General features: G+C 32.1%; 2 protein-coding genes across 2 annotated transcripts; one reads left to right on the top strand and one right to left on the bottom strand.

Annotated features, from left to right (window-relative positions):
- Nucleotides 1-5512: 5512 nt before the first annotated feature.
- Nucleotides 5513-9092, top strand: LOC139500888 (uncharacterized). The gene is made up of 2 exons (XM_071289779.1): nucleotides 5513-5615; nucleotides 7370-9092. Exon 2 carries the CDS (start codon nucleotides 7372-7374, stop codon nucleotides 9061-9063), a length of 1692 nt encoding a protein of 563 aa, XP_071145880.1. The 5' UTR covers nucleotides 5513-5615; nucleotides 7370-7371; the 3' UTR covers nucleotides 9064-9092.
- A 3920-nt stretch (nucleotides 9093-13012) lies between these two features.
- On the bottom strand, nucleotides 13013-25569 carry LOC139501576 (tRNA (cytidine(32)/guanosine(34)-2'-O)-methyltransferase-like). Its single transcript, XM_071290693.1, has 11 exons — nucleotides 25480-25569; nucleotides 23415-23576; nucleotides 22786-22855; nucleotides 22121-22223; nucleotides 20912-20990; nucleotides 20206-20258; nucleotides 18579-18632; nucleotides 17150-17252; nucleotides 15322-15405; nucleotides 14549-14652; nucleotides 13013-13382 (listed from the first exon to the last, which is right to left on the bottom strand). The coding sequence occupies exons 2-11, from the start codon at nucleotides 23533-23535 to the stop codon at nucleotides 13038-13040; spliced, it is 1116 nt and encodes a 371-aa protein (XP_071146794.1). The 5' UTR covers nucleotides 23536-23576; nucleotides 25480-25569; the 3' UTR covers nucleotides 13013-13037.
- Nucleotides 25570-25572: the final 3 nt, after the last annotated feature.

Raw genomic sequence — 25572 nt, 5'->3', positions numbered from 1 at the left:
CAAATAATAGTACACAAGACACAACATCGACCCTTTGATTTTTGATAAATATAGGAACATTTCAAAAATCTTGAACCACACACTTTATCGGAAAATTTTTATTGGATATGTTTAACAAACACAAAATTTGATCATTGATAAGTGTAGTATTTCCTGAACATTTCTTAACTATAGAATGTTTTTAAAAAGTTACCTCCTTGTAGTGTTATTTACCCCCTTACAGATTGATTTTTCGATCACTGTTTGATTATTTTTACAATTGTAAAGAAGATGTGATCTTGAAAATACTATCTTTATATTATGATCATTCTTGAAAGTTGTACTTTATAAATAAGTTTATTCTACCTATTCCAATTTGGATCCATTGCTGGATTGGTTAATTTAAAAAATTATAAATTGTTAGGATTAGAAGTTATAGAAATAATGACACCAGCAAAATATGGCATACAACCTATTGTTTGATGTGGCACAAATAAGTTTTAAATGGTAAGAATCATTAGTTTATATAGATATTTATGAAACGTCATAAACTTCTCCTAGTATAAGAGATCTAGAGGGACGAAAAATACCAGGAGAACAGTTAAACTCATAAATCGAAAATAAACTGAGAACGCCGGGCTGAAAATAAAAAAAACAAATAGACAAACAGATACAGCATAGAAAACTAAAGAATAAGCAACACGAACCCCACCAAACACTAGGGGTGATCTCAGGTGCTCCGTCTATATTTGAAGATGTTTTATAGATTGTGATGACATTTGAGTGCCCGATCATATCTTATTAGCAAAATCGAAGTTTCAGACAATAATTCATACCCCTTGAGAAATGCAGTTCATACTCCCTAAACCAATAATATAATTGTTCAGGAAATCTTTTATATATTCTGAACCCTTCTTGTGGAACAATTTGCCAATATCGTTACGAAATATTACAAATGTTAACTCTTTTTGATATAAACTAAAAGATCATTTATTGAATTCAACCTGTTCAACATTATCAAATATTGATTGTTTCTTGATGTTTATATATTTTTTTCTTAACATTTTATGCAGTTCTCCTGAACATCATCATTACACTTGACTTTTATACTAATTTATACCATGCATATGTTTGCTTTTGGGTTTCTGACTTTTTCTATGATGAGGGCCCCCGGAATGATTATTAATATAGCTAACTGTGTAGTTCTTATTCACTTTGTTTTACAAAAAAATTGTCATTCTTCTCTCAAGTATAACTTAACAAAATTATTCCATATTTAGTCAGCATCTTGAATGTACTGTGTTGTTACAATTGAGCTCTTATCAAATAGACCTATCAAATTAACATTGCAATATTTAGATTTTTCAATCTGATGAATAAACTTTATGCTTAATTACTTCTGAACTGAGTGACTCCATGTTTAGGTATAAACCTTGCAGTGATGTGTTTTAACTTGCGGGAGCTTTTCATATCTGCATTTGTTCATTTTTTACTTTTGAAAATGCCGGTACCAAGTCAGGAATATGACAGTTGTTGTCCCTTCGTTTGATATGTTTTATTCTATGATTTTGCCATTTGATTAGGGACTTTCCGTTTTAAATTTTCCTTGGAGTTCAGTATTTTTGCGATTTTTACTTTTTCTTATACTTTAAATAACCAATTTTGTATACTAAGCACGAAGATATTGCATATGCTTGCTAGACATTTTTGGAATTTTGAGTCCTCAATGCTCTTCAACTTTGTTCTTGTTTGGCAGTGTAACTTTTTTTTTTATCTTAACGTCACTGATGATTCTTATGTAGACGAAACGCGTGTCTGGCGTATTAAATTATAATCCTGGAACTTTTGATAACTTTTTAGCTTTAATTACATGTTTTTGTTATGCAAAATAAAATTAGCACAAAATTAACAACATCAACAACTTTGCTAAAAATCTACGAGAAGATAAACATGATGAATACATTTATGCCATCAGGGAAACCCTTATGTATTAAATTTTTAACCAAAATAATCTCAGGATTATTGTGGCGTAGTTATGTTCAAATTGGTCAAATACTTTTAGAGGAAAAGTTATTTTGTTAAATTTATCAAACCACATTCACATTGATGTCAGGTGATGGAAGTACTCCTCACACCCTTTCTGACCATGTGAAAAAAACAAATTGAAATTGATTTTAATTAGTCATAACTGGTCAGACGGATGCAACATTTTGATCAGGGTCTGCATACCCTTCCAGAACACATAAGATCTGTGGGGTTTGTGTTGCTCAGTCTTTAGTTTTCCATGCTGTGTTTGTGTACTATTGTGTGTTTTTTTGCCATGGTCATTATGGACATTTATTCAATTTTTCAGTAATATCTTTTATTTTCTAAAATGAAATTAAAATCATTTTCCGTGCTGACTTTAGTAAATAATTGTTATTCTCTTTCAAATTAAGTAGCGACGTTATGATTTCAATTTTGGAATTTGATATTTTTTGCAACATACACTGCCCATACCCTCGAAGATACTTATTGGTCATATTCAGTATATCCCTTACAAATTATTACTCAAAATAAATCAGTAAGAAAAAATCAGTTATGTCTTATAGATTATTAGGTACCAACAATATTTTTCATGCAGAATTGTGGTTTATGGCTATTTTCAGAATCGAGATAATGCAAGTATATATGATAAGTTAAAATTCTTCCTTGAATCTTGAGAAATGGAAACTAATAGTGCATTAAGTTGAGAAAAACACAAAAATAACATATTTTTTTCTCAGACTCAGTATAGACTGTCCCTGTTTAGATATGGTAATTGTTTGTCCGTTCGTAAGTTCACTCTAAATACTCCTTGACATAATGCTTTCATACACAAGGCAGGAATCTGTGTCATTATATTATATTCTAATATGACGTGCTTCTTTCGCTTTGTAAACAACACCGTGATAAAATTCTTGATTTATTTATACTTAGCGCAGACTCCAAGATGTACACAAATGGCTGTTTAAATATGTCTCCCACGTAAATCCACATGTATCGTAACCTATGTGTAAACGGTTGTGGATTTCGCTGTGTTAACAATTACAATTGAACAAAACCCTACAGAACATTAATATTCTGATCCTGACGCATAACAAAAAGAATCTACACATTAGACAACGGAAAAATGGACAATAACAAAATAAATTAAAATTCCGCGAAATTCCAGTAATGATAATGGCGCATTAACGTCATTTCAAAACATGACGTCATACGAAAGAAAACGTCAAAGCTGAAGGTTTTTCTATTGCGTTAACCTTCTAAACTCGGATACAATTGCATTAAAATAAAGTATTGAGGTAGGTTTTGCTTGTTTTCCGTTCTATCGCATTATTCGCACATTTACTGATTTCAGCAAGTCAACATGGCGGCTCCTTGGTTACAACATGTCAACAGTGAATTTGACGGTAGCTTAGGATAAAAAATGTAAATTTAAAATTGCAAATGTTGGGTTTACTGAGAAGTAAAAAAAGTAATCACATTTTATTTTCTAGCGGTAAGTTAAGAAATCATTCATGCAGGTTTATTAGATTTGTTTTACATTTATCGAACAGTGGGTAAAATAGAACAGCCACACACACGGTATACCCATCATCGCTTCAGTTTTTTAATGATCTTCTTTGTCCTATTAGAATCGAAATAATTCATGGAAGCCATAGATTTGTTGTAAATTTACACATGGCCTGGGCCGTGATATTCGTTACATTTATCCCTCGCTAACGCTCAGGATAAAATTCGAATATCATGGCCCAAGCCATGTGTAAATTTCCAACAAATCTATGGCTTCCATGAATTATTTCTTAAATTAACGTGCTATATTGTCAGTTTGATTTGTTCATTTTTACTGTAGTGTTTTGGACATAAACCATTGTATTTAGTATTACAACATTGACATGTAATTCCAAGTCCTCTCAGAAATCTATTATAATTGGTAGAAATGTTTGCCTTCATCTAAAATTGACCATATTGTACGGTTATTTTGATTTGACCATTTGTATAAAAGTTGTTGGTATTCTTACCATATTTGACTTTTGTACCACATACCATAAAAATGAAGAAAAAAAAGTTATGATCTTCTTATCATATGCTTCAATAATGACAAAAAAGAATAGTTTAATACATGTTTATTGATAGTTTAAAGGGGGTTTCAAGTTTAAAATGTAACTATCTAAATTATGCTAGAAACCTTAAAAAATGAATTTGTCGTGTTATTATTTTTGGGGCATTTTACATGATATTTTTTCCTGTTTTCTAATAATTGTTTTGTACCTTACTTCTAAGGGCATATAAACGATGTTAGTTTTACGTTCTTACCTACTTTGTCATGTTTTTCATTGATAACGTACCATTGCTGTGTATTTCCGGACTTTACCGAGTAACGTTGGAATGCCATGCGAAAACGTGATATATTTTTATTATCAGCCTTCTACCGAAAAACCCTTTCGGAAAATATGGATTGATATAAATTTAATGCTATCATCACACTCTCTCTAGATAAAGATATTATCATTATTACCATTAACGAAGGATGACAAAAGCCCTTGACAACATATTTGTATATTGTATCATGAAATTCATAATTAAGAACGGAATAACGTGTGTGCATGTTGAATAGGGTTAATAGTCTTTGACTTCTAAACTTTTGTAGTCTAGCCGTCCATGCAATTTTGTTATCGAGTTGCATACAAATTTTTATATAGTTTTTTGTAAATTCGACTTCATTTCTTATATCTTCAAGTTGTATGAAAGCGTCAATTAAAGTATCAACAAGAATGATTCTATACCTTTTTTCCGCAACTCTACGTTGGCTATTCTTCCAAACTAGTAACTACAAGCAAGCCCCCTTTCCCGAATTTGACCTACAGAATCAAATAAATTACCAAGTTTGTACTAACATTGGCAACACTGCAGGGGCCACATGTAAAGCGAGTTCTACTAAAACTTCTAGAGATCATGTGATCACCACAGTTGTCGATGTGTTCGTATTGCCCAGTCTTTTATTTTGATTTTTTTTTATCTGTTTGTCTGTTTTCCTCTTAAGCCATGGTGTTTCAAATTTTTTTTCCAACTGGTACATCTGAATGTCCATATGGCATTTCCGGTATCTCTTCTACAATGATAACTTGCATGGGAGTTCGATCGATCATGGGTCGGAAGGGTCGGAAATTCCTGTTTAATATAAAATCAAAAAATGATAATAATTAGGAAACAGTTGTCGTTTAAAAATACATTGTTCAACATGTTCAAGTAGTTGTCGTTTTGATACAATGCGGCTAAATTTATTATGATCGGTTGTTTTAAAAGATCTAACATATGACAATAATATCTACAATTTCGCATCCGTTTCTATCATGTTTAAATCAGTTAAACACTCCGTTCTATCTTCAGTATATCGAAGTTTTGTAATCACTATTTTTCTTTCTATATACTTTTTTTACAATACAGTAATTTCCTGTTCTAAAATGTTAATTCAAATTTTCCCGCGTATATAAAATGTCTAATTATCAACAAAGTCATTGACACGTGATAACGGGGAGATTACGAGTCCTACCAACCTTTGATCATAAGTAAACACACGAAGGCGTTGCCCATATATCGTTTTCATTGAACAGGTAACCCAAACTTGCATTCAATTAACATACAGTTATTCATCTGATTCGGAAAAAATCATCTGCATTATAATATATATTTTTATTTATATAAACGAGTCGATAAGGCAAGTCGAAATCATACTATTCAACTTCCTTGTCCCAAATATTCTCAAATACGTAGAAAAGAAATTAAAAATTATTATTACAGATATTGATTGAAAGTTCGAACTCACTAGCATATGTTATCGTAGACGAGTATTTAGAAAAGAAAAAATCTCTAGCAGATGTAATTTAATATTAATAAAGGCGGCTTTTGCTTTTCGTTGCTTTAATTCCCCCTTAGATGAGATTTTATAGAATTTAAAAACAAAAATTGTACATGTTATAGATTATGACCACGAGCAAGAGCAAAATTGTAAATAGAAACGTTTCTTAATTTCGGTATTCAATTGTAGATAAACTTACGTACAGTTATTTTTTTAAACCTTTGCTTAATTTTAATTAGTATCATGACAATTAGAATAGTGACATTGTTTAACATAATGAATCCTTTGTGAAATTTAAGGTTGAAAATCAGAAGTAATCAAATCTTAATTCACAAAGGCTTTCAACTCACTAACAAACTATTTCGCAGTCTTTGATCTTTGTAATAAAACATTCGTCAAAACTTTAATTTTACCGAATTTTGTCCTTTTTTATTGTGTCATTTGAGTGGAGAAACCAGCGATGTCCTTATTTTACTGTGGATCTTGTTGTGCCTATTTTACTTCAGGGAGACCACGTCAGATTACATGAACAAAACTGCTAAAAATATAAAATGTTTTTTGAACTAACTGATGGATGATTGAATCATTGTGAAATGAATTATTTTATTTAATTTAACAAAAACAAAGTATACTTAAAATTTGACAAATAATGGTCTTCTTCTTTTTAAATTTTCATTTGAATCACGGTATTTTTTTTCATACAAGTGAGAGGTTGATCTATAAATGAAACCATGTTTAATCCAACATTTTCTCCATTCGTTTAAAGTGTTTGAACTTTTGATTTTGCCATTTGCTTAGGAGTAGAATAATCATAGATACCAGGATTGAACTTTTGTATTTGCGCCAAACGTTATGTCTAAAAAAAAGTCTAATCAGTATCTCTCGAATAAAAGAAAAATTATAAGGCAAAAAAAAGTACGAAGTTGAGGAACATTGATGACCAAATATTTCTAAAATATTTGCAAAATACAGCTAAGGTAATCTTTCATAAGGTAGAGAATTTTAAGTATATAAAAAAATCAAAGTTTGGTAAACAGTTGAATTATAATTATAACCATATCAATGATAATTATATCAACACAGAATTGCTGACTACTAGGCTGGTGATACCCTCGGGGTATAAAAACTCCACCACCATGGCATCGACCCAGCGGTTGTTGATAAACTCATCAATGCTACCAGGATTAAAATTTTGTATTTTTCTTTCCGTGTAGAATTGTCTTCGGAGTTCGTTATTTCACTTTTTTCTTTTATGCTATTTTCCTGATCTGATAGAAAAATAAGTCAATTTCAGAATTTAAAAAAAAAACACTTCATACATTTCATGTGTTCGACCCGGTTTTCTAGACTTACACCTTCATCAGGAACGCCGACGTTTTCAAATAATGAATTGAAAACCAATATATAACCAAAATTAAACAGCTATGGTCAATTCTTCCTAAGGGAGTTGAGATCTAAGTTTTTTTTCATAGAGGTACACATTCCTAAATTGACTTTTTTTTTATAAAGGTATGGTCATGGCTAGCGTTATATCTTGTGGTCCATGTCTGTACGACGAAACACATCAGAACGCTAGTAAATGGTGCACCAATTGTGAAGAGGGTTTATGTAAAGATTGCGAGAAAACTCATAGGAAAACTAAAACGTCTAGGAACCATAAACTTATCTCGATTGACGATTACCGGAAGATAGAAGACGTTCCAATCTCTCTCGTCTGCAGCGTACATGACAAGAAACTAGAGTGGTTTTGTAAATCTCACGACAAAACTCTTTGTGTGGTATGTTTGCCGACTGAACACGGATCTTGTTCTGATGTCATACCAATAGACGTAGCTGCTGCAAAGTCAAAACAATCCACGGCTATATCCGACTTGCAAGAGGCCATTGAGGTAACATTACGTAATATAACACTTTGCATCAACAATAGAAATACTGCTAGAAAGGATATCGAAAAGCAAGAAAAAGATATCAGGACAATTGTTCGAGTTACGAGAACAAAAATAAATAACTATTTGGACAAGCTGGAAGAAAAATTAATCCAAACATTGGCATCAGCATCAGAAACATGCAATTCAAAATGTAATAACTCTCTACAACAGTTTAATACACAAGAGGTACAGATGATCAAACTAAAAGATCAAGTATTGCAGATGAAAGAGTTTGCATCCGAACTACAAGTATTTCTTGGAACGCGTCAAATAGACAAATTAGTTATGAGTGAAACAGAATCCATAAAAACTGCAGCTGATTCTATATATGATTACAAATTCAGCTTGGTTCTTAACAGTGATATTCAGAAATTATCAAATGCCGTATTTAAAGAGTTTGGAGAAATCCAAGTCGCTGAACATGCCTCAAATTTAGACATAAAAGAACTAAAAATAGAACAGGCTCAAATGCAGCAAAAGGTACGAAATGTACAACCATCGAGAAATGTCGCTGACGTAAAACTACAACTAATAACAAATGTTGGTTTAAGAAAAGAAGGAAAGATGTGTATCACAGGTTGTGCTATATTGCCAAATGGACATCTATTGTTTGCGAATTACAAAAATAAACACAACCTATTGGAGTACTGTGAAGAAGGTAACTACATCGGCAGTATTCAAGTTTCTGCTGCCCCGTATGATATAACAGTGCTAGATTCGGATCGCATTGCAATCTCATACGGCAGAAAAAAATTCTTCGAAATATATAACTATCGAACTAGTCGGTCTGAGAAAACGATAGAGACTGGAGACCGCTGCTGGGGATTAAGTCAGTCAAATGGTAAAATTTATGTCAGACTTGAGCTTAACCAAGTTGCCATGTTTGACATTAAGGAAAATAAAGTATGTACTGTGGCTGCAGCAGGCGAACTTTATATCTCTGTAGCAAAAAACAACTATTTCTGTTCAAGCTATTCAAATCGCAATGTATGTTGTTATGATGTGAATGGACAAGAACTATGGAAGTTTCAAGTTGATTGCTTGCGACATCCGTACGGCCTAGCAACTGATTGCAGTGGGAACGTTTTCGTTGTTGGTCGTATATCTAGAAACTTGATGCTAATACAACATGACAGGAAAACATATAAAAACTTGCTTGACTTCGGAGAAGATTCTGATCCGCGTACGGTATGCTATGAAAAGGACAAAAACCTTCTACTTTACTGCAACGAAGAAGGTGATCATTGTGCATTGTATAAAGTATTGTACCCGTGATTATTTACGAAATCAAAATGGTACAGCAAGTTATCCAGTTTTAAGCGAAACCAAAATTTTCTGTAGGCTTCTGATTAAATAATTATAACTCTCAACTTCATTGTAAAGCATGCCAGTTGATATTTCTTTTGTTATTAACGTTATATAAATAAAAGGTGGTTTGGTAGGATTGTCAACGAGACAGCTCTCCACTTGAGTACACATTACGTTAATGTAAGAAACTTCTTCCTTTTTTCCTTTTTTATACATATGAGTCGGCTTTAAGCACAAATATATGTATATGATTACCATTCTTTGTCACAAGTTTAAAAGCTAGAATCCAAACCAACTATGACATCTGAAAAAAATACTAGAGTATATTATAACAATGGGTATTAGAAGACTTGCACATAATGGTTACGTTTGTGTCTAAATCCTCTAGAAATAAATATATTCTGAAATTAACAAAGCCAAAAATGTATAAAAAATTGAAACAGTTGAAGAGCTATAAGACCAAAGGATATAAAAAAAATATGCAAATCCATCTAGCATGAATGAGCATTGGATCTAAGGTCTGATCGTTTGACTTTATCGAGTATTTCTTACACAATATGTTTAAAGAAATAAATGAAATAACATTTACTGGTATCTATGATGCGTTTATTTACATATTTCTTTCCTTATATAAGTTTTTTTTTATCTGAATAAACTCATCAAAGATACCAGTACTAAATTTTGTATATACGCCAGACGCACGTTTCGTCTATTAAAGACTCATCAGGGACACTCGAATCCAAAAAAAATTAAAAAGGCCAAATAAAGTACGAAGTTGAAGAGCATTGAGGACCGAAATGCCTAAAAGTTGTGCCAAATACAGCTAAGGTAATATATTCCTGTGGTAGAAAAGCATTTGTATTTCAAAAATTCAAAATTTTGTAAACAGTTAATTTATAAATACAACCATATTAATGATAATTCATGTCAGCACAGAAGTGCTGACTACTAAGCATAGATTAATATTATACTGAAAGTGGTGTGCTTTTCAGTGAATCCAAATGATGTGAATGTAAGCAAACATGATAATGTATTTCTATTGCAGAGGTGGATTTAGGGGGGGGGGGCGCCCTTTTGAGAGAAAAAATTGGTTGGTAATATAGGGAATCACTGAAGCTTGATATGAGCGGGTCCCCTCTTAGACAGCCACTTATAAAATTTCTGGGTCCACCACTGTATTAAGCACACTATAAGAAAAAAAGTAAAATAACAGAAATACCGAACTCTGAGGAAAATTCAAAACGGAAGTCCGTAACCAAAAGGCCAAATCAAAAGCTTAAACACATCATACGCATGGATAATAACCGTCATATTCCTGACTTGGTACATACATTATCATATGTAGAAAATGGTGGATTATACCTGGTTTTATAGCTAGCTAAACCTCTCATGTGTATGACAGTCGCATAAAATTTTAGAAATGCATGATTTGAAGCAAGTCTTAAACAAGAATTTGAAAGACATATAATTCGACCATATTGTGTATTACATAAACATTTTTGTTCTGAAATAGTCATTTGGGCATGTCTAGAATAGGATACTGACAATTCAAAATGCTGACTTGTTCCTTTATTCTTATGAGACTGACTTTATACAGGGAGAATGAAACAAAGTAAATAGAGTCCTTTAATTTCATTAATTTCTGTTATATAGATTATGTTCTCCAACTAAATAGTTGACAATTTATTGACTTTGTTGACCGCATCTATCCTATCGACCTTAAGATCAAAGATACATCATACACAGTGTAGTCTGCATCGTATATTAACTTACATCTAGACATAAAAAATGATGATAAGTTGAAGAAAAAAAACTTAATGATGAAATCATAATACAAAACAGAAAAAGTAATCTGTGATTAATGGTAATACACATCAGTATAAGTTTCATAACATTTGGGAGAGGCAAAGTAAGCGTGCATGCAAATTTAAAAGAATTTTTTTAAAATTTATATAAAAAGTAAAATCACAAAAATACTGAACTCAGAAGAAAATCCAATCAGAAAGTCCATAATCACATGGCAAAATCAAACGACAAAACACATCAAAAACGAACAGACAAGAACTGTCATATTCCTGACTTGGTACAGGCATTTTCAAATGTAGACAAGAGGCTGTCACAACGACAGCAAACCGGATTTATTAACATTTATTTGTGTCCTGGCAATATCACAAGAACCATTACTGATGAATGGTGAAAGTGAAAATCGTCAATATCAAATTTGACCTCCATTTTGTCATCAGTATCAACATATTAAAATTTGAAAAGCTTAGATTGAATGGTTCATGAGTAAATGCAATAAAGTGAATGGAAACGCCATTTTACGATCTTTCAGGAACCATTACTCCTGAACGGTAAAAGTCAAAATCGTCATTATTTAACTTGACCTCTATTTTATCATCAGTAACAACATATAAAAATTTCAAAAGCTTTGGTTGAATGGTTCATGAGAAAATGCAGACACGACTGGAAACACCATTTTTCAATCTTTCAAGAACCATAACTCCTGAACGGTAAAAGTCAAAATCGTCATTTTTGAACTTGACCTCCATTTTGTCATCAGTAACAACATATTAAAATTTGGGAAGCTTTGGTAGAACAGTTCATGCGTAAATGCACGGACACGACTGGAAAAACCATTTTTCAATCTTTCAAGAACCATAACTCCTGAACGGTAAAAGTCAAAATCGCCATTATTGTACTTGACCTTCATTTAGTTGTCAGTAACAACATATTAAAATTTTAAAAGCTTTGGTTGAACGGTTCATGAGTTAATGCACGGACAACATTTGATTGCCGCCCAGCCGCCCGCCGTACATCCCCAATAACCGACAATTTTTGTCACAAAAATCTGGTTAAAAAGTGAGGATTTAACCTGGTTTTATAGCGCTAAACCTCTCACTTTGATAACAGTCTCATCAAATTCTGTTATATTTACAATGATGCATGAACTAAACAGACATTATAAATAAAATAGTCAAAATATGGGTACAGCAGTCATCATCATGTAACAATTTTAAAAGGAACAATTTAACAGAACATTTAGTTGTCAGTAACAACATATTAAAATTTTAAAAGCTTTGGTTGAACAGTTCATGAGTTAATGGACGGACAACATTTGATTGCCGCCTTGCCGCCCGCCCGACTGCCCGGCCGCCCGCAGTACATCCCCAAATCAATAACCAACATTTTTGTCACAAAAATCCGGTTAAAAAGTGAGGATTTAACCTGGTTTCATAGCGCTAAACCTCTCACTTTGATAACAGTCTCATCAAATTCTGTTATATTTGCAATAATGCATGAACTAAACAGACATTATAAATAAAATAGTTAAAATATGGATACAGCAGTCATCATCATGTAACAATTTTAAAAGGAACAATTTAACAGAACACAAAAACATCTATCTACAAACACATTCATCAATTTGCGTGTCTGACGTCAGAAAATTTCATACGTCACATATTTTTGTCGTTCTATGTTTATACAAATAATTTTAAAATTTCACATGGGCAATGTTATATCATTTGCTATAGTCATGTCCCTCCAATGGCCCCCATCTGATGGTTTAGATAGCTGATCACTCTTCCTCAGTTTACATGCCTCCTCATAAGGGGGATGAATTGGACTTTGTGTAGGAGGATGATACACATATTCTTTAGCAGGTATAAGACATTACTCATGAAAAGTGAAAGTGAAACCACAAAAATTTTAACTTGATTAGTGGTAATATATAAGCATTGTGTAAAAGTTTGTGTTCATAACATTTGGTTGTTGCAATCAAAAGTTAGAGACTGAAAACCTATTTTTGAATGGAGGGAGGTCGTACAAATGGACAAGAGTATACCTTAATGCCCCATTTATAATATGAATCAATTAAATTCACTCTTATGCAATGTCTGTAATATAGAAAAAGTTTGTCTCAGAAAGATATCTTTATTTTAACCATTGCTGATATTATTTTTATCCATGTTAATATTGTCTGTATTCCTTGTCCTTATGTCATCTCCTGTTATTGTTAAATTATTCAAATCACTACACAGATGATTCTTTGATTCATTGTCTAAACCAATATCAGGAGTCACTCGATTGTCTCTCCCATCACCACTGCCTTTCACCCCTGTAGTGCCTCTGTCATCATTTGCTGCACCAATGTCCCTTGAATAGCCCCCATTTGATGGTTTAGATAGCTGATCACTCTTCCTCAGTTTACATGCCTCCTCATAAGGGGGATGAATTGGACTTTGTGTTGGGGGATGATACACATATTCTTTACCAGGTTCAAGCTGAAAATGTATTTAAATTTGAATGACTATTTGTTTTGCAATGTGAGCATGTGAACTCAAAACTATTAAAAATGAAATATCCATGAAACAAACTAATTTAAATGTTTTTCTCAAAAGCAATACAAAATCAATTCACGGACTTAATAACAGCCAATTCTAAGGACTAGAGCTTAAATGGCTATTTTTATGGCCAAATCGGAGAAGCATTGAAAAAAGAGCAATGGGGAACACTCAGTTAATAATGCACGCAGTGTTCTCCCCAGGCCTTTTTTTTCACCGTGATGCTATAATAATTCCCGCGACGCTATAATTATTCCCGCGACGCTATAATTATTCCCGCGACGCTATAATTAATTTGAAGATGCTATTTTACTTGTCCTCAATTTTGAACTTTCATCTATTATCGATTATGATCATAAAAATTATATCACCTTTAATTGTAATCCCTTTAAGTCGGACACTAAAGGCAATTAAGAGATTAAATAGCTAGTTGTTAATTGCCCTCTGAAACCACATATTTATTTTTGTTTGGCACAAAAGGAAAAAAATAATTCTGTAACTATAAATGAATAAAGAAAACATCAACTGAAACAACTGTTTTTGTGGTTATAGTTTAATTGTATTCTCAGTTATGAATTGAACAATATAAACTAAAACATATAAAGGAAATACAGCATCAACGCGACGTGACAAATGACATTAAAAAAAATACAGTTATTTTTTTTTACAAAAAATGTGATGCTATCCAAAATTTCTGGGGAGAACACTGAATGCACGTAACCAGAGACATAAAATAAATGTGAGACCAAGTGGGTTTAGTAGTCACTCTACTCTAACCGCAGCCTGTCACCATTGGAGTTGTGAGTTTAAATCCCCAACATGGCAGGTGCACTTGAGTACAATCTTTATTGACTAGGATTGTTGATTTTTCATCTGAAGGTCTGTAGTTCACACAAGTTTCCAGATCTTTCACTTTGAACAATCAACACTGTTCTTAATTATCTAGCCATATTTGCCACTTGCAAGCTGACCATAACCAAGTATTGATAGAAATACTGAATACAGTAACAACTCTTCCAAAATAGACCATTGCTACAAAGACTGTTCTAAAATAACATATGAAGTGAATTCAGTTACTGCAATACCAATTTGAAACTATTATATACCTCTAGGGGATATGTACGATCTGAATCAAATCCACTCAGATCTCCACAAGCTAAGAAAGGTACAATTATTCTGTTAGGTCCTTCTAAATTGTTAAAGTCCACATCTGAAAAGTGAAAAAAAGATGACAAAGAAGATACAATGTCCATAGGATACAATGTCCTGTATTCTTGTCTTTCATTTTTGCTAATATGCTTGGTCTATATGCCTGTTTGTGTTTCTTACTTACATATGATGTACATGTGGCTCTGTACTTACCCATCATAGTGTTCTTATGCCATGGTAAATGTTTGTTTTTATATTTGTTTGTTTTTGTACTTTTTAAGATAATAACACAATGTTGACTGCTATATCCCTAATTTTGACATTTTTACCTGTTATGTCTGTTTGTTTTGTTCACTCATCATTGTCAGTATATTGGAATTTGATGCAACTGTCATACAAGTGAGAGGTTTAGCTAGCCATAAAACCAGGTTTAATCAACTGTTTTCTACATATGAAAATGCCTGTACCAAGTCAGGAATATAACTGTTGTCCATTTGTTTGATGTGTTTGAATTTGTCATTTGATTAGTCTTTCCATTCGAATTTTCCTTGGAGTTCAGTTTTTTGTGATTTCACTTTTTATAACATTATTTCATTTAAAGTTTCAGATACATTCCCCATAATGTCTTGCAGTAAATTATCAGCTTGAAAGACTTTTTTCTAAACACTCAAATGTGAACAGTTTTTCTGTGGTAAAAAGAAATACAACAACGTATGCAGTTGCTACTTACCATACTGATGGTCTAGTAATGGATTTGACATGTTGGGTATATAACCCTCTGGTGGACAATAATTCTGACACACAACAAAGGCCTCTGTAAGAAAAAAAACCATACAGAAATCAATCACAACTTCCTAAATATGTTCAATGAATCATATCTGTCAACTTTTGGAGTAACAAATTGTGAGAATTCCCTGTCTCCAGTTCCTTTAAAAATGTATAATGAAGACCTTTCATACATTTTTACAATTAGAACATGTACAGTAAATATATACTTTAGACATCTTAGAATTTGAAATGTTGTAAGCTTAATGATAACAATGACCACTGCCCTTTCCTCGATCTTGATATCTATATCATAAACGGGAAGCTTAATACAAAAATTTATGATAAAAGAGATGATTTTTCATTTCCTATTGTTAATTATCCATTTTTAGATGGTGACGTTCCCTTGTCACCATCTTATGGTGTTTATATATCTCAACTTGTACGATTCGCTCGTGTATGTAACAATGTATTAGATTTTAGCGAGAGAAATTTATGTATTACTGAAAAATTATTACACCAGGGTTTTCGATATCACAAACTGGTCAAAACATTTACTAAATTTTATCACCGGTATAAGGAAATAATTCGTAAATATAACTCAACATGCAGACATCTTATACGTTCAGGTATTTCACATCCAAAATTTTATGGAAATATTCTTTATAAAGCACAAAAATGTCAGTATTCTCCTCAGAAACTAACAAAACCTTTAAATAGACTTATTAAAAGGGGATATAGTTACGATACTGTTGTCAGGTCATTAAAGATTGCATATTTTGGCTTTAACATTGATTCACTGATAGGGTCTTTGCATCGGAACTAAACACATTTATTTCTAAAAAAACAGTTGTTGGCATGACACGGGTTATGTTCTTCTCATATATTTTATGATAGTATGATACTAAACCCCTAACGGGAGGGATTGTACCTGATATTCATATGATGAAGACATAATCTTTTAATCAGTTTAATTGAGGTCTGGAGCTGGCATGTCAGTTAACTGCTAGTAGTCTGTTGTTATTTATGTATTATTGTCATTTTATTTATTTTCTTTTGTTACATCTTTTGACATCAGACTCGGACTTCTCTTGAACTGAATTTTAATGTGCGTATTGTTATTCTTTTACTTTTCTACATTGGCTAGAGGTATAGGGGGAGGGTTGAGATCTCATAAACATGTTTAACCCCGCCGCAATTTTGCGCCTGTCCCAAGTCAGGAGCCTCTGGCCTTTGTTAGTCTTGTATGATTTTAAATTTTAGTTTCTTGTGTATAATTCGGGGTTTAGTATGACGTCCATTATCACTGTACTATTATGCATATTTTAGGGGCCAGCTGAAGGACACCTACGGGTGCGGGAACCCATTGGTTGCCTTCGGCTGTTGTTTGCTCTATGGTCGGGTGGTTGTCGCTTTGACATATTCACCATTTCCTTTCTCAATTTTATTAAAAGTATATATAACTGTAAATTCAGAAAATTTTGCATGCATTTATTATTGGGATTTTGTTATTTTAGACTAAAATGCGATTCTATTTTTTGCGATATTGAGAAAAATCCTGCTCAATTCATATACAAATTTTCAAAATGTGAGCTTAAATTATTGCTATTATAACCTTGTCACATTTTTCACAATAATAAAAACATTGCAATAACTTCTGAATTTACAGTTATTAATTTTATTTGGGGTTAAAGTCAACACATTGAGGTTTCAGGATAATATACTAAAAAGAGTCACATGACTGAGCCTAACCAATCACATGACTTTGGATCACATCCTTAAACTAACCTTACCTATGCTAGAATTTCTGCTACTCCTTGGTTTAAAGATTGAGACCAGCGGAAAGAATATTTTCAGTTGTGAATATAATAATGTGACATCTTTTCCTCTAAAAATCTGTAACAGAAAAGTTCAGAAGATGTTGTATCTTAAAAAAACTCAAAATAAAAACCTTTTGATTTTTTTCAAAAAAACAGAGAATGTGTCCCAAGGACACAGATGGTGCCCCCGCTTGCATACAACATTATAAAGGGACATTATAACTGAAGAACTATTAAAGTGACGCTACCCAAATTTGCACTTGATCTTAGTTTTGTGATAAAAATGTAATGTGTATAGTTTTCATAATGTTTGGTTGGGGCAAACTTAAGAACAGAACAGAAACTAAAAATTTTGTAATTTTTTATTTATAAAGAGGCATTACTTGATAATGGTTATTGTGACCCAACTAAAATTTAACTTGATCCATGTTTTGTGGTAGTAAGCATTGTGTATAAATTTCTGAACATTTGGTTGAAACAACTCAAGTTGGAGAAAGGAAATTAAAAATATTGCTTTTTTTTATTTATAAAGGGCCCTGGGTATAACTCCAGAATGGTTAAAGTGACCCCACCAAAACTCAAACTTGATCTGTATTTTGAAGTCATAAGCATTGTGTTTAATATAAAAAAAGAAGATGTGGTATGATTGACAATGAGACAACTATCCACAAAAGACCAAAATGACACAGACATTAACAACTATAGGTCACCGTACAGCCTTCAACAATGAGCAAAGCCTATACCGCATAGTCAGCTGTAATAGGCCCCAATAAGACAATGTAAAACAATTCAAACGAGAAAACTAACGGCCTTATTTATGTAAAAAAATGAACGAAAAACAAATATGTAACATTTAAACAAACGACAACCACTTAATTACAGGCTCCTGACTTGGGACAGGCACATACATAAATAATGTGACGGGGTTAAACATGTTAGCAGGATCCCAACCCTCCCCCTAACCTGGGACAGTGGTATAACAGTACAACATAAGAACGAACTATAAAAATCAGTTGAAAAAGGCTTAACTCATCAGATGGACAAAAATACAAGTTGACATGGCCGGGTACTTATACATAACTTTTGGTTGAGTCAAACTTAAGTTAGAAAATGGAACTAAAAATATTGCAATTTTTCCATTTGTAAAGGGACATAACTCTAGAACGGTTAGAGTGATGCCACCAAAATTCAAACTTGATCTACATGTATGTTTTGTGGTAATAAGCATTGTGTATAAGTTTCATAACATTTGGTTGAGGCAAACTGAAGTTAGAGAATAGAAACCAATTTTGGGATGTATGTACGTAACTATGTACCACTACGATGGGGGCATAAACAAATATGCATTAACATGATTAATGACTATTTTAATACTTTCTATGGTTTTATGGCTAATTCTCACCTTTGCAACAAAGTTTCCTCCTTTCTTGAGACAATGTGTTGTTATATTTAGAGCCTGAAATAGAATGTAGATCAAGGTAATTATTAAACATACATATATAAAAAATCAGAAATTATTGGGATGTTTTATTAAGGATTATGTACCCTTCTGTTGATTCAATGCTAAACATATGGAAATTTTATAGAAAATCAACAGCCTTTATCCTTGTACTATCATATTTGGCAATTTGATGACTGATAAATATAGGATTATTGCATGCAGTGCTAGCATTGGTTTCCTTAAAACAAGTTTATTAATGTAGTTATTGATTAAAATAAATAAAAATATGGACCAAATCAAACTTTTAGGGTGCGCTCGAAATTTAGTGACTCAGCACAAGTTATTTTGGAATTTACAGGTTGGTTAGAACTTTTTGTAAAAAATAAACACTAGCAAGTGAGTAATTTATGATTCAAATTTTGTAACAAAAATCTCTGTATTAAAAGCTGTGGATTTTCTATAAAAATCTTGGTTCAATTGCCACAAAGTACTCTTTGTCTATTAAATGTAATGAAACAGTAAATAATAATGCTTTCCATCAAGTTTCCCCCCTAGTATATGTACAAAATAGCCTATCTCTATTATTCATCATATCTGTAGTTTTGATACAATTGATGTTTGAAAAATTCGTACAGAAATGGCTACAAAAGGGGTCATAAACCTTAATGCGAAAAAAGCAAAACAGGGTTATGATCACAATATTTAAAACTTGCAATATGAAATTTTTTATTGAAATTAAACAGGATTTTCTCATTATGGCAAAAAATGAAATTTGCATTTTACTCTGAAATGACAAAATCGCTATAATAAATGCAATAATTTATGAATTTACAGTATATATAGACATGTATCAGAATTGACTGACATTGTGGCATAAATCAACAGTGTGGAAAAATACTTCACAGCAGTGAAATGAAATAATAGGAAGAACTGTGATATTTTAAGGTATTGGGTAAATTGCACAATGAAGAAAAATAAGTCTGAAAACACATTACTCACTAAAACCTATTTCTTTAAGCATAAAATTTGTAGTTCTTGGGAAAATGCATAATATTTAAGGACAACAAATGGATTGGATGGAAGTATGGAGAGAAGAACTAATGAATGGAAGGGCAAACAAAGGTAAAAACATTATACCCCCTTAATCTTTTGGTATAACAAATCTACATGTACAAGGTGGGTGGGGGGGGGGGGGGGGTTATACAATTACAATGCACAATAAAAAGGTTGATTGTTGGTGTTTTAACACCTTTTTATTTTGGGAAATTTCATGGCGGTCAGTTTTTATTCCTGGAGGAAGCTGGAGTGCTTGCAGATAACTGACAATCCCAGTCAATTAAGATTGGATTTGAGTGCACCTGCAAGTGCAGGGTTCAAACTCTCAACCTCAGTGTTAACTGGCTAGTGATTACAGTAGTAGTACTACTAGGTCAGTTGGCCACCGAGGCCCCCTACAATAAATTGATATTAGATTATAAGTTTAACATATTTTACTTATCAACTTACACATGTGTTAATTGATTTCTTTCATCCATTTATTTAAGAATTTGCAAACATTTTCAAAGTGTTTTTTTTTTTTTATACTTACTGCTAGTAATAATTGAGCCTGTATATACTCATCTATATCATGTAACCCTGTCACTGAAACAAAAACAAAAATTCAGCTTAATATTTTTTTTCATTTTTTTTCTGATTCAGAAGACTTTATTTATTTTGCATAGATTGACAAAGGGAGGTAACTTAAGCTATCCCTACTGATTTTAACAAGTCAACAGTAGCATCTTGTACATATTTGAAATCACACCCCTCAATATTTGGAATCTTCTGTTGAATTTATTCAAACTAGTAAAATCAGTTTATTCTGTGTAAGTGGATAAGGGGAGATAACTTGAATTATCAACTAAGTTTATATGCCCAAGACATATATAGCACAGGGGACATAAAGTTTTACCCTTGTCTGTCTTTAACGTCCCTAATTTGGTATCATTTTCTAACTTTTTTAATAATACTTGTGGTCATTAGCTTGTATAATTAAAGGGAAAAGAAGCCTAAAAAAAATCATGGATGAGAAAAGCTTCCTTTTAATTTTTTTGACAGGTGAGCCAAACATTTGCCAATTCCAGACTTTGAGCATTGGCTATCATATGGCTTGCCATTTAAAACTCCTTTGCAATATTCAAGTTTTCACATAGTAAAAATTCTAATAATTGCCTCACACATAAATACTATTTGAGCCTCAAAAATACTATATTCATTTTTGTTATCTAAAAACAATGATAAACAGCGCCACCTACCATCAGGAGCTCCATCACAGACCACAAGGTCAGCATAATCACCTTCAAAATGGGATATTATCTTCTGAGCTGTTGATTTCTACAAAACAAAATGATATGAGTTTTAAACATAGATGTGATAAAAAATGTAAATACTCCTGATTACCTCCCATTGACAAGAAACAAATTAAAAAAACTCAGTTAGAAACTAACACTTTAGAAGTATGTTTTAAATCCGTACATTTTTTCTTCAATTATATATGCTTCAACAAGTATAAAACATAGTGGACTGTTAAACAAATGCATGTATATTTTAAGTCACTTCATTTGTCAAGTATGTCCGTATCTTTTTAAAAACAATGTTATAATTATAACAGTTTACTAGAACACACCCGTGATATCGCGGGTCCATGACTGAATTAAAGTATATAACTATGCGTAAGCCTTATTTTAGTATTGGTATTGTCATCTGATAAAGTCGTGCCGATTATAAGATACACAGTTTTCTCTGCTTTCAAATCTTTCTGTTTGAACCTGTCGACCTGGAACTTTTCAATTATTGGTAATATTCAGGTCCTGGAATTGAGTATTTTTTAATCAACAGCATTGTCCAATAAAGTTCAAATGTTTGATTCGCTGTTTTGTGTCATGCCCGCTAACAAATTGAAAACTGTACCTATACGCCTTAGTCCAAATTTTTAGTATTCGTATTGTTATCTTAGAAAGTTTTACTAATTAAAAAACTACAATAGGGAACAATTTGACAATGATTGAATTTAGTTGTGTCGACTTTGTGATTATGACCGGTGTATATAGTAAAATCAAATACACCATTTGGTTGTGCGCCTGTTAGATACGGAACGTACAGATAAGGTAATGGGTAACAGGTGAATATACTTTTGGTATCAGTACCGGATTCAACCCGGAACTTGTTAATTATTGGCAATATTAATTATGTGGAAAACAAAAGGGTCTGGAGTGGTGTAATTTTTAATCTACACAATTGTCCTATTTTAGCTATATATAAAGTTGAATTCTTTGATATGTCGTTTTTACCTGATGCCGGCTGATAAATTGGACCTCGTAATTTTAGTATTATAGATATGTTCTTATCTTTGACTGTGCTTTTTGCTATCTATCAAAACTACTGTGTTTTTTTCCATCTATCCAAACCCTTCCTAATAGTAATATTTTTTTTTATCTGTACATAAATACATCTGCATCCTGTACCTTGGTTATGTCCCCTTGAATTTGAATCACACCAGGGATTGGTGCCATAGCCTGCAGATCTACTGCAACTATCTTAACATTGTCAGGTTTCTCTTTCTCTTCTCTGTAATTTACAAATTATCATAATCAAATAAATATTGATGCATATAATTATATTTAATCCTAAACATCACACTTTTTTTAAAGATGAATTTGAAGATATATTCGACTTAAGCCATTTTTGCTAGCAAAGCATTAAAATATGACCAAAACAAAATCCTTTATGGGTAACTATCAACCTTTACCTCCTTTATATATATATATATATATATATATATGTTTGCTTAAATTGTTAAAATCCCTAAAATCCTTAATGAAGAACAATAAGTTAAGAAAAAATAATTGTTTTCGTCTGTCTGTCATCATGGTCATGTGTCTGCGTGATCATTACATTTTTAACACTATCATTACAACTCTCTTCTATACATTCAGAAAACAAGGCCTTTAACTCTTTATCAGTCCATGCAAATTTTACATGTTATTTTGTTAAGTTCACTTATGGTATAGACACACTTGCATTGTTAAAGACCCTATTTTTTCCTTTTAATTTGTGTTTTTTCACTTTATATTTTGTTGGGTTTCCACAAATTATTAATACCAACATGGACATCCATAAATATACTTGCATTAGCTTCTTTGCCAAAACTTGACTCCAACTTCCTGGAGCAGCACACAAATCTACAACTTTGTTCACACCTAAAACATATATAAATATGTCTAGTTTAATTGGACAGGTGACGATATGTATATAAGTAATAAAACCTGGCTACATTTTTGCACATGTTGAGAGGTAAGATTTGTTCAGATCACTGATCAGATGGGTGTTCAGATGAAAACAAAATTTACTAAAGGCTATCAAGTATGAATAGAACAGATATTGACCATTCTGCAATGAGACAGCAACCCGAAAATAAAATGGTGTAAGATACCATCTCAGGGGTCTTTTTTATTATCTAAAATTACCTGATACATGTATTTCATTCTAAGATTCTTAAAAGGATTCTAAGAATCTGGTAAAAAATGTTTCCCATGGTCATAATAAAATGATTTTTTTTCAAGAGTATTGAGAAGATTCAAAATTTAAAGTTCAGTGTACATGTCTTTAAGTATAATTATATGATGATTATTTAGCAATCTTTTGAGAATAAATTAAAACACTAGTGGGTTGTTTGTGAGGAATTCTCTTTAGTAATTTAATTCAGGTCATTAAAACACCTTTATGAAAAAAAATTTTTTTTTTAGATTTAAATCATACCATTAAATAAACTATAATCTTCATTAATTTGCAGTAGTTTGAAGGCACTCCTAGCTCTCCAACCCTCTTCTTTAGCCAGTCTGTAGTAAACATCCCGTTTGTCTTTGCTTGACCGTCCCATATCTTTGATTTCTAATTTGGTTGTCAATGATTCCTAACCTTCTACAATAAAATACTCTATAAATAATAAATTGAAAAATATATGAGAGTTTTTATCAACAAAATCTTCACAACTTTAGAATGTGCAGAAGCAAATGTATACAGCACAACTTAACATATATTTCTTCTTCTACTAAAATATTTATATTCTCATGAATACAACTTTTTTTAATGGAGTGCTTAATTTCATTTCTTGTGTGATTAGATGGTCAATAATATACAATTATGGCCCGTTCAAAAGGTGAATATCCATAATTGTCAATACGAGAAGGTTATGAGAGTGCAGCCCGAAGTCAAATAACTTTTAAGGGTTGACAATTTGGATAATCATTGATTTTAAGGGGCCACAATTATTTTATTATAACGAACTAAAAGTGAAAAGGCCTTTTTAAACACTTACTATATTTTTTACTATCAAACACAAGCTGACGTTTAAAAATACCTCAGGAAAATACATTTGTGTTCTAGAATTTCTCGAATGTACAACAAAGGTAGAATCTTTTAGTAAAATATTGATGGCCCTGAAAAGGACCGTTACTCTACAAGAGATATCATCGGCTGCTGTCACTCTATTCATTTCCAAAGCCTTATTTTTTCGTCTCTCGATGGGCTGTTGTAGTGTAACATGAATGCTGCCATTTTGTTTATTTATGTCTGTGAAGTCATTTTCATGGGAGATAACTCGAGTGCAAATCTAGACACTCAAAAGGTTATTCGCCGGTGAACTTTAAGGTTATTCACTGCTGGTGTAAATTTTAAGGGTTATTCGTCCTCCTTTGCAATTAAATGAAAATTAACTGAATTATTCCATGTCACGTGATAAGGTGTTATCCAATAGAATTGTTTGTAATATATGTAAGGTATAATAATATTCATGATTACTGTTAACTTTTATTGAGAAAGCTAATTTGGTAGTATTGGGTCTGATGGGTTGTATTTATACTAGCTTTGGTGTAGTTACTAAATATTCTAGTAATCGTTTTGCGTTTGGAATAGTGCACTTAGATTGTATGATTCAATGTGTGAGCTGGTGATATTGCTTTAAATTTCTGCAATATCACTGTGACAAGTTTGGTGACTGTCTAAGGTCTTCAGCATGAATGAAATGCTTTTGATCATCAAGACAATATTATAAATATTTTATTTTGTCAAAATAATTCTTAAAACTCTAAAAAGAAACAGTTTAAAAAATGGTTTAGTCTTTAGAATTTGACTAACTTTGTTGTAAAACAGTAAAATCTTATTATCTTTATCATTTTTGTTTATTCTAAAACTGAAAATACAATAAATCTTAAAATGAGGGGGGATAGGAGGGGTCTTGATCCCGAAATCCCGGACTTGAAAAAACGAAATACCGAGGTCCCGAATTTAAATAAAGCAAATCCCGACACCCCGAAATCCGAAAAAAAGGATTCCCGGATCCCGAAAGGGTCAATCCCGAAATCCCGAGCTTAAACCCCCCCCCGATCCCGGAGTCCCGATAAAGGTTCTATCCCCCCTCTAAAATCTATTTCAAAAAAGCAATTTACAAATTAAACACACGAAGAAATTATTTAAGCAAAACCTCTAACAATGGTGCAATCAAGAAAGCAGACCATCTAGAATTATGACATCTTGAAGGGCTATTATATTTTTTTCTATCAACCTGTTCAATTTGATTTTTGACAGAAAAAAATACATACAACTGTAACTACAAAAAATGTACCTATTACAACTATGATTTTTTTTTAAATGTTGAAATATCCTGTTTACTTATGAGATGAGACTTTTTCTCAGAGCAATTTCAAAATCATATCACACTAAGACAGTCTAAGTATACCATGTGACAAATGCCACAGTAAGAATCAATTCATCAATAATCTAATAATAACATGAATAATGTGGATGTATATAATTTTACAGTTACATTTTTGAGGGTCTGGAAAAACATATCTTGAACAATATTCAAGTTCATTTTGTTTCTTAATCGAGAGACTTTGCACCCGGTCACTAAAGCGCA

Source organism: Mytilus edulis, chromosome 13 (assembly GCF_963676685.1).
Source record: "Mytilus edulis chromosome 13, xbMytEdul2.2, whole genome shotgun sequence".
Lineage (NCBI taxonomy): Eukaryota > Metazoa > Mollusca > Bivalvia > Mytilida > Mytilidae > Mytilus > Mytilus edulis.
Note: the sequence above shows the minus strand (reverse complement) of the source record. Positions and strands in the feature narration are given on the sequence as shown.

What these genes read in the sequence shown, in the direction of transcription:
- LOC139500888 (XM_071289779.1), top strand. Translation starts at nt 7,372, where the DNA reads ATGGTCATGGCTAGCGTTATATCTTGTGGTCCATGTCTGTACGACGAA.
- LOC139501576 (XM_071290693.1), bottom strand. Translation starts at nt 23,535, where the DNA reads ATGGGACGGTCAAGCAAAGACAAACGGGATGTTTACTACAGACTGGCT. An exon ending in GAGGAAACTTTGTTGCAAAG is followed by an intron (nt 17,253 to 18,578) that starts GTGAGAATTAGC and finishes TTTCTGTTACAG; the next exon opens with ATTTTTAGAGGAAAAGATGT. An exon ending in TAGCAGAAATTCTAGCATAG is followed by an intron (nt 15,406 to 17,149) that starts GTAAGGTTAGTT and finishes TTTTTCTTACAG; the next exon opens with AGGCCTTTGTTGTGTGTCAG.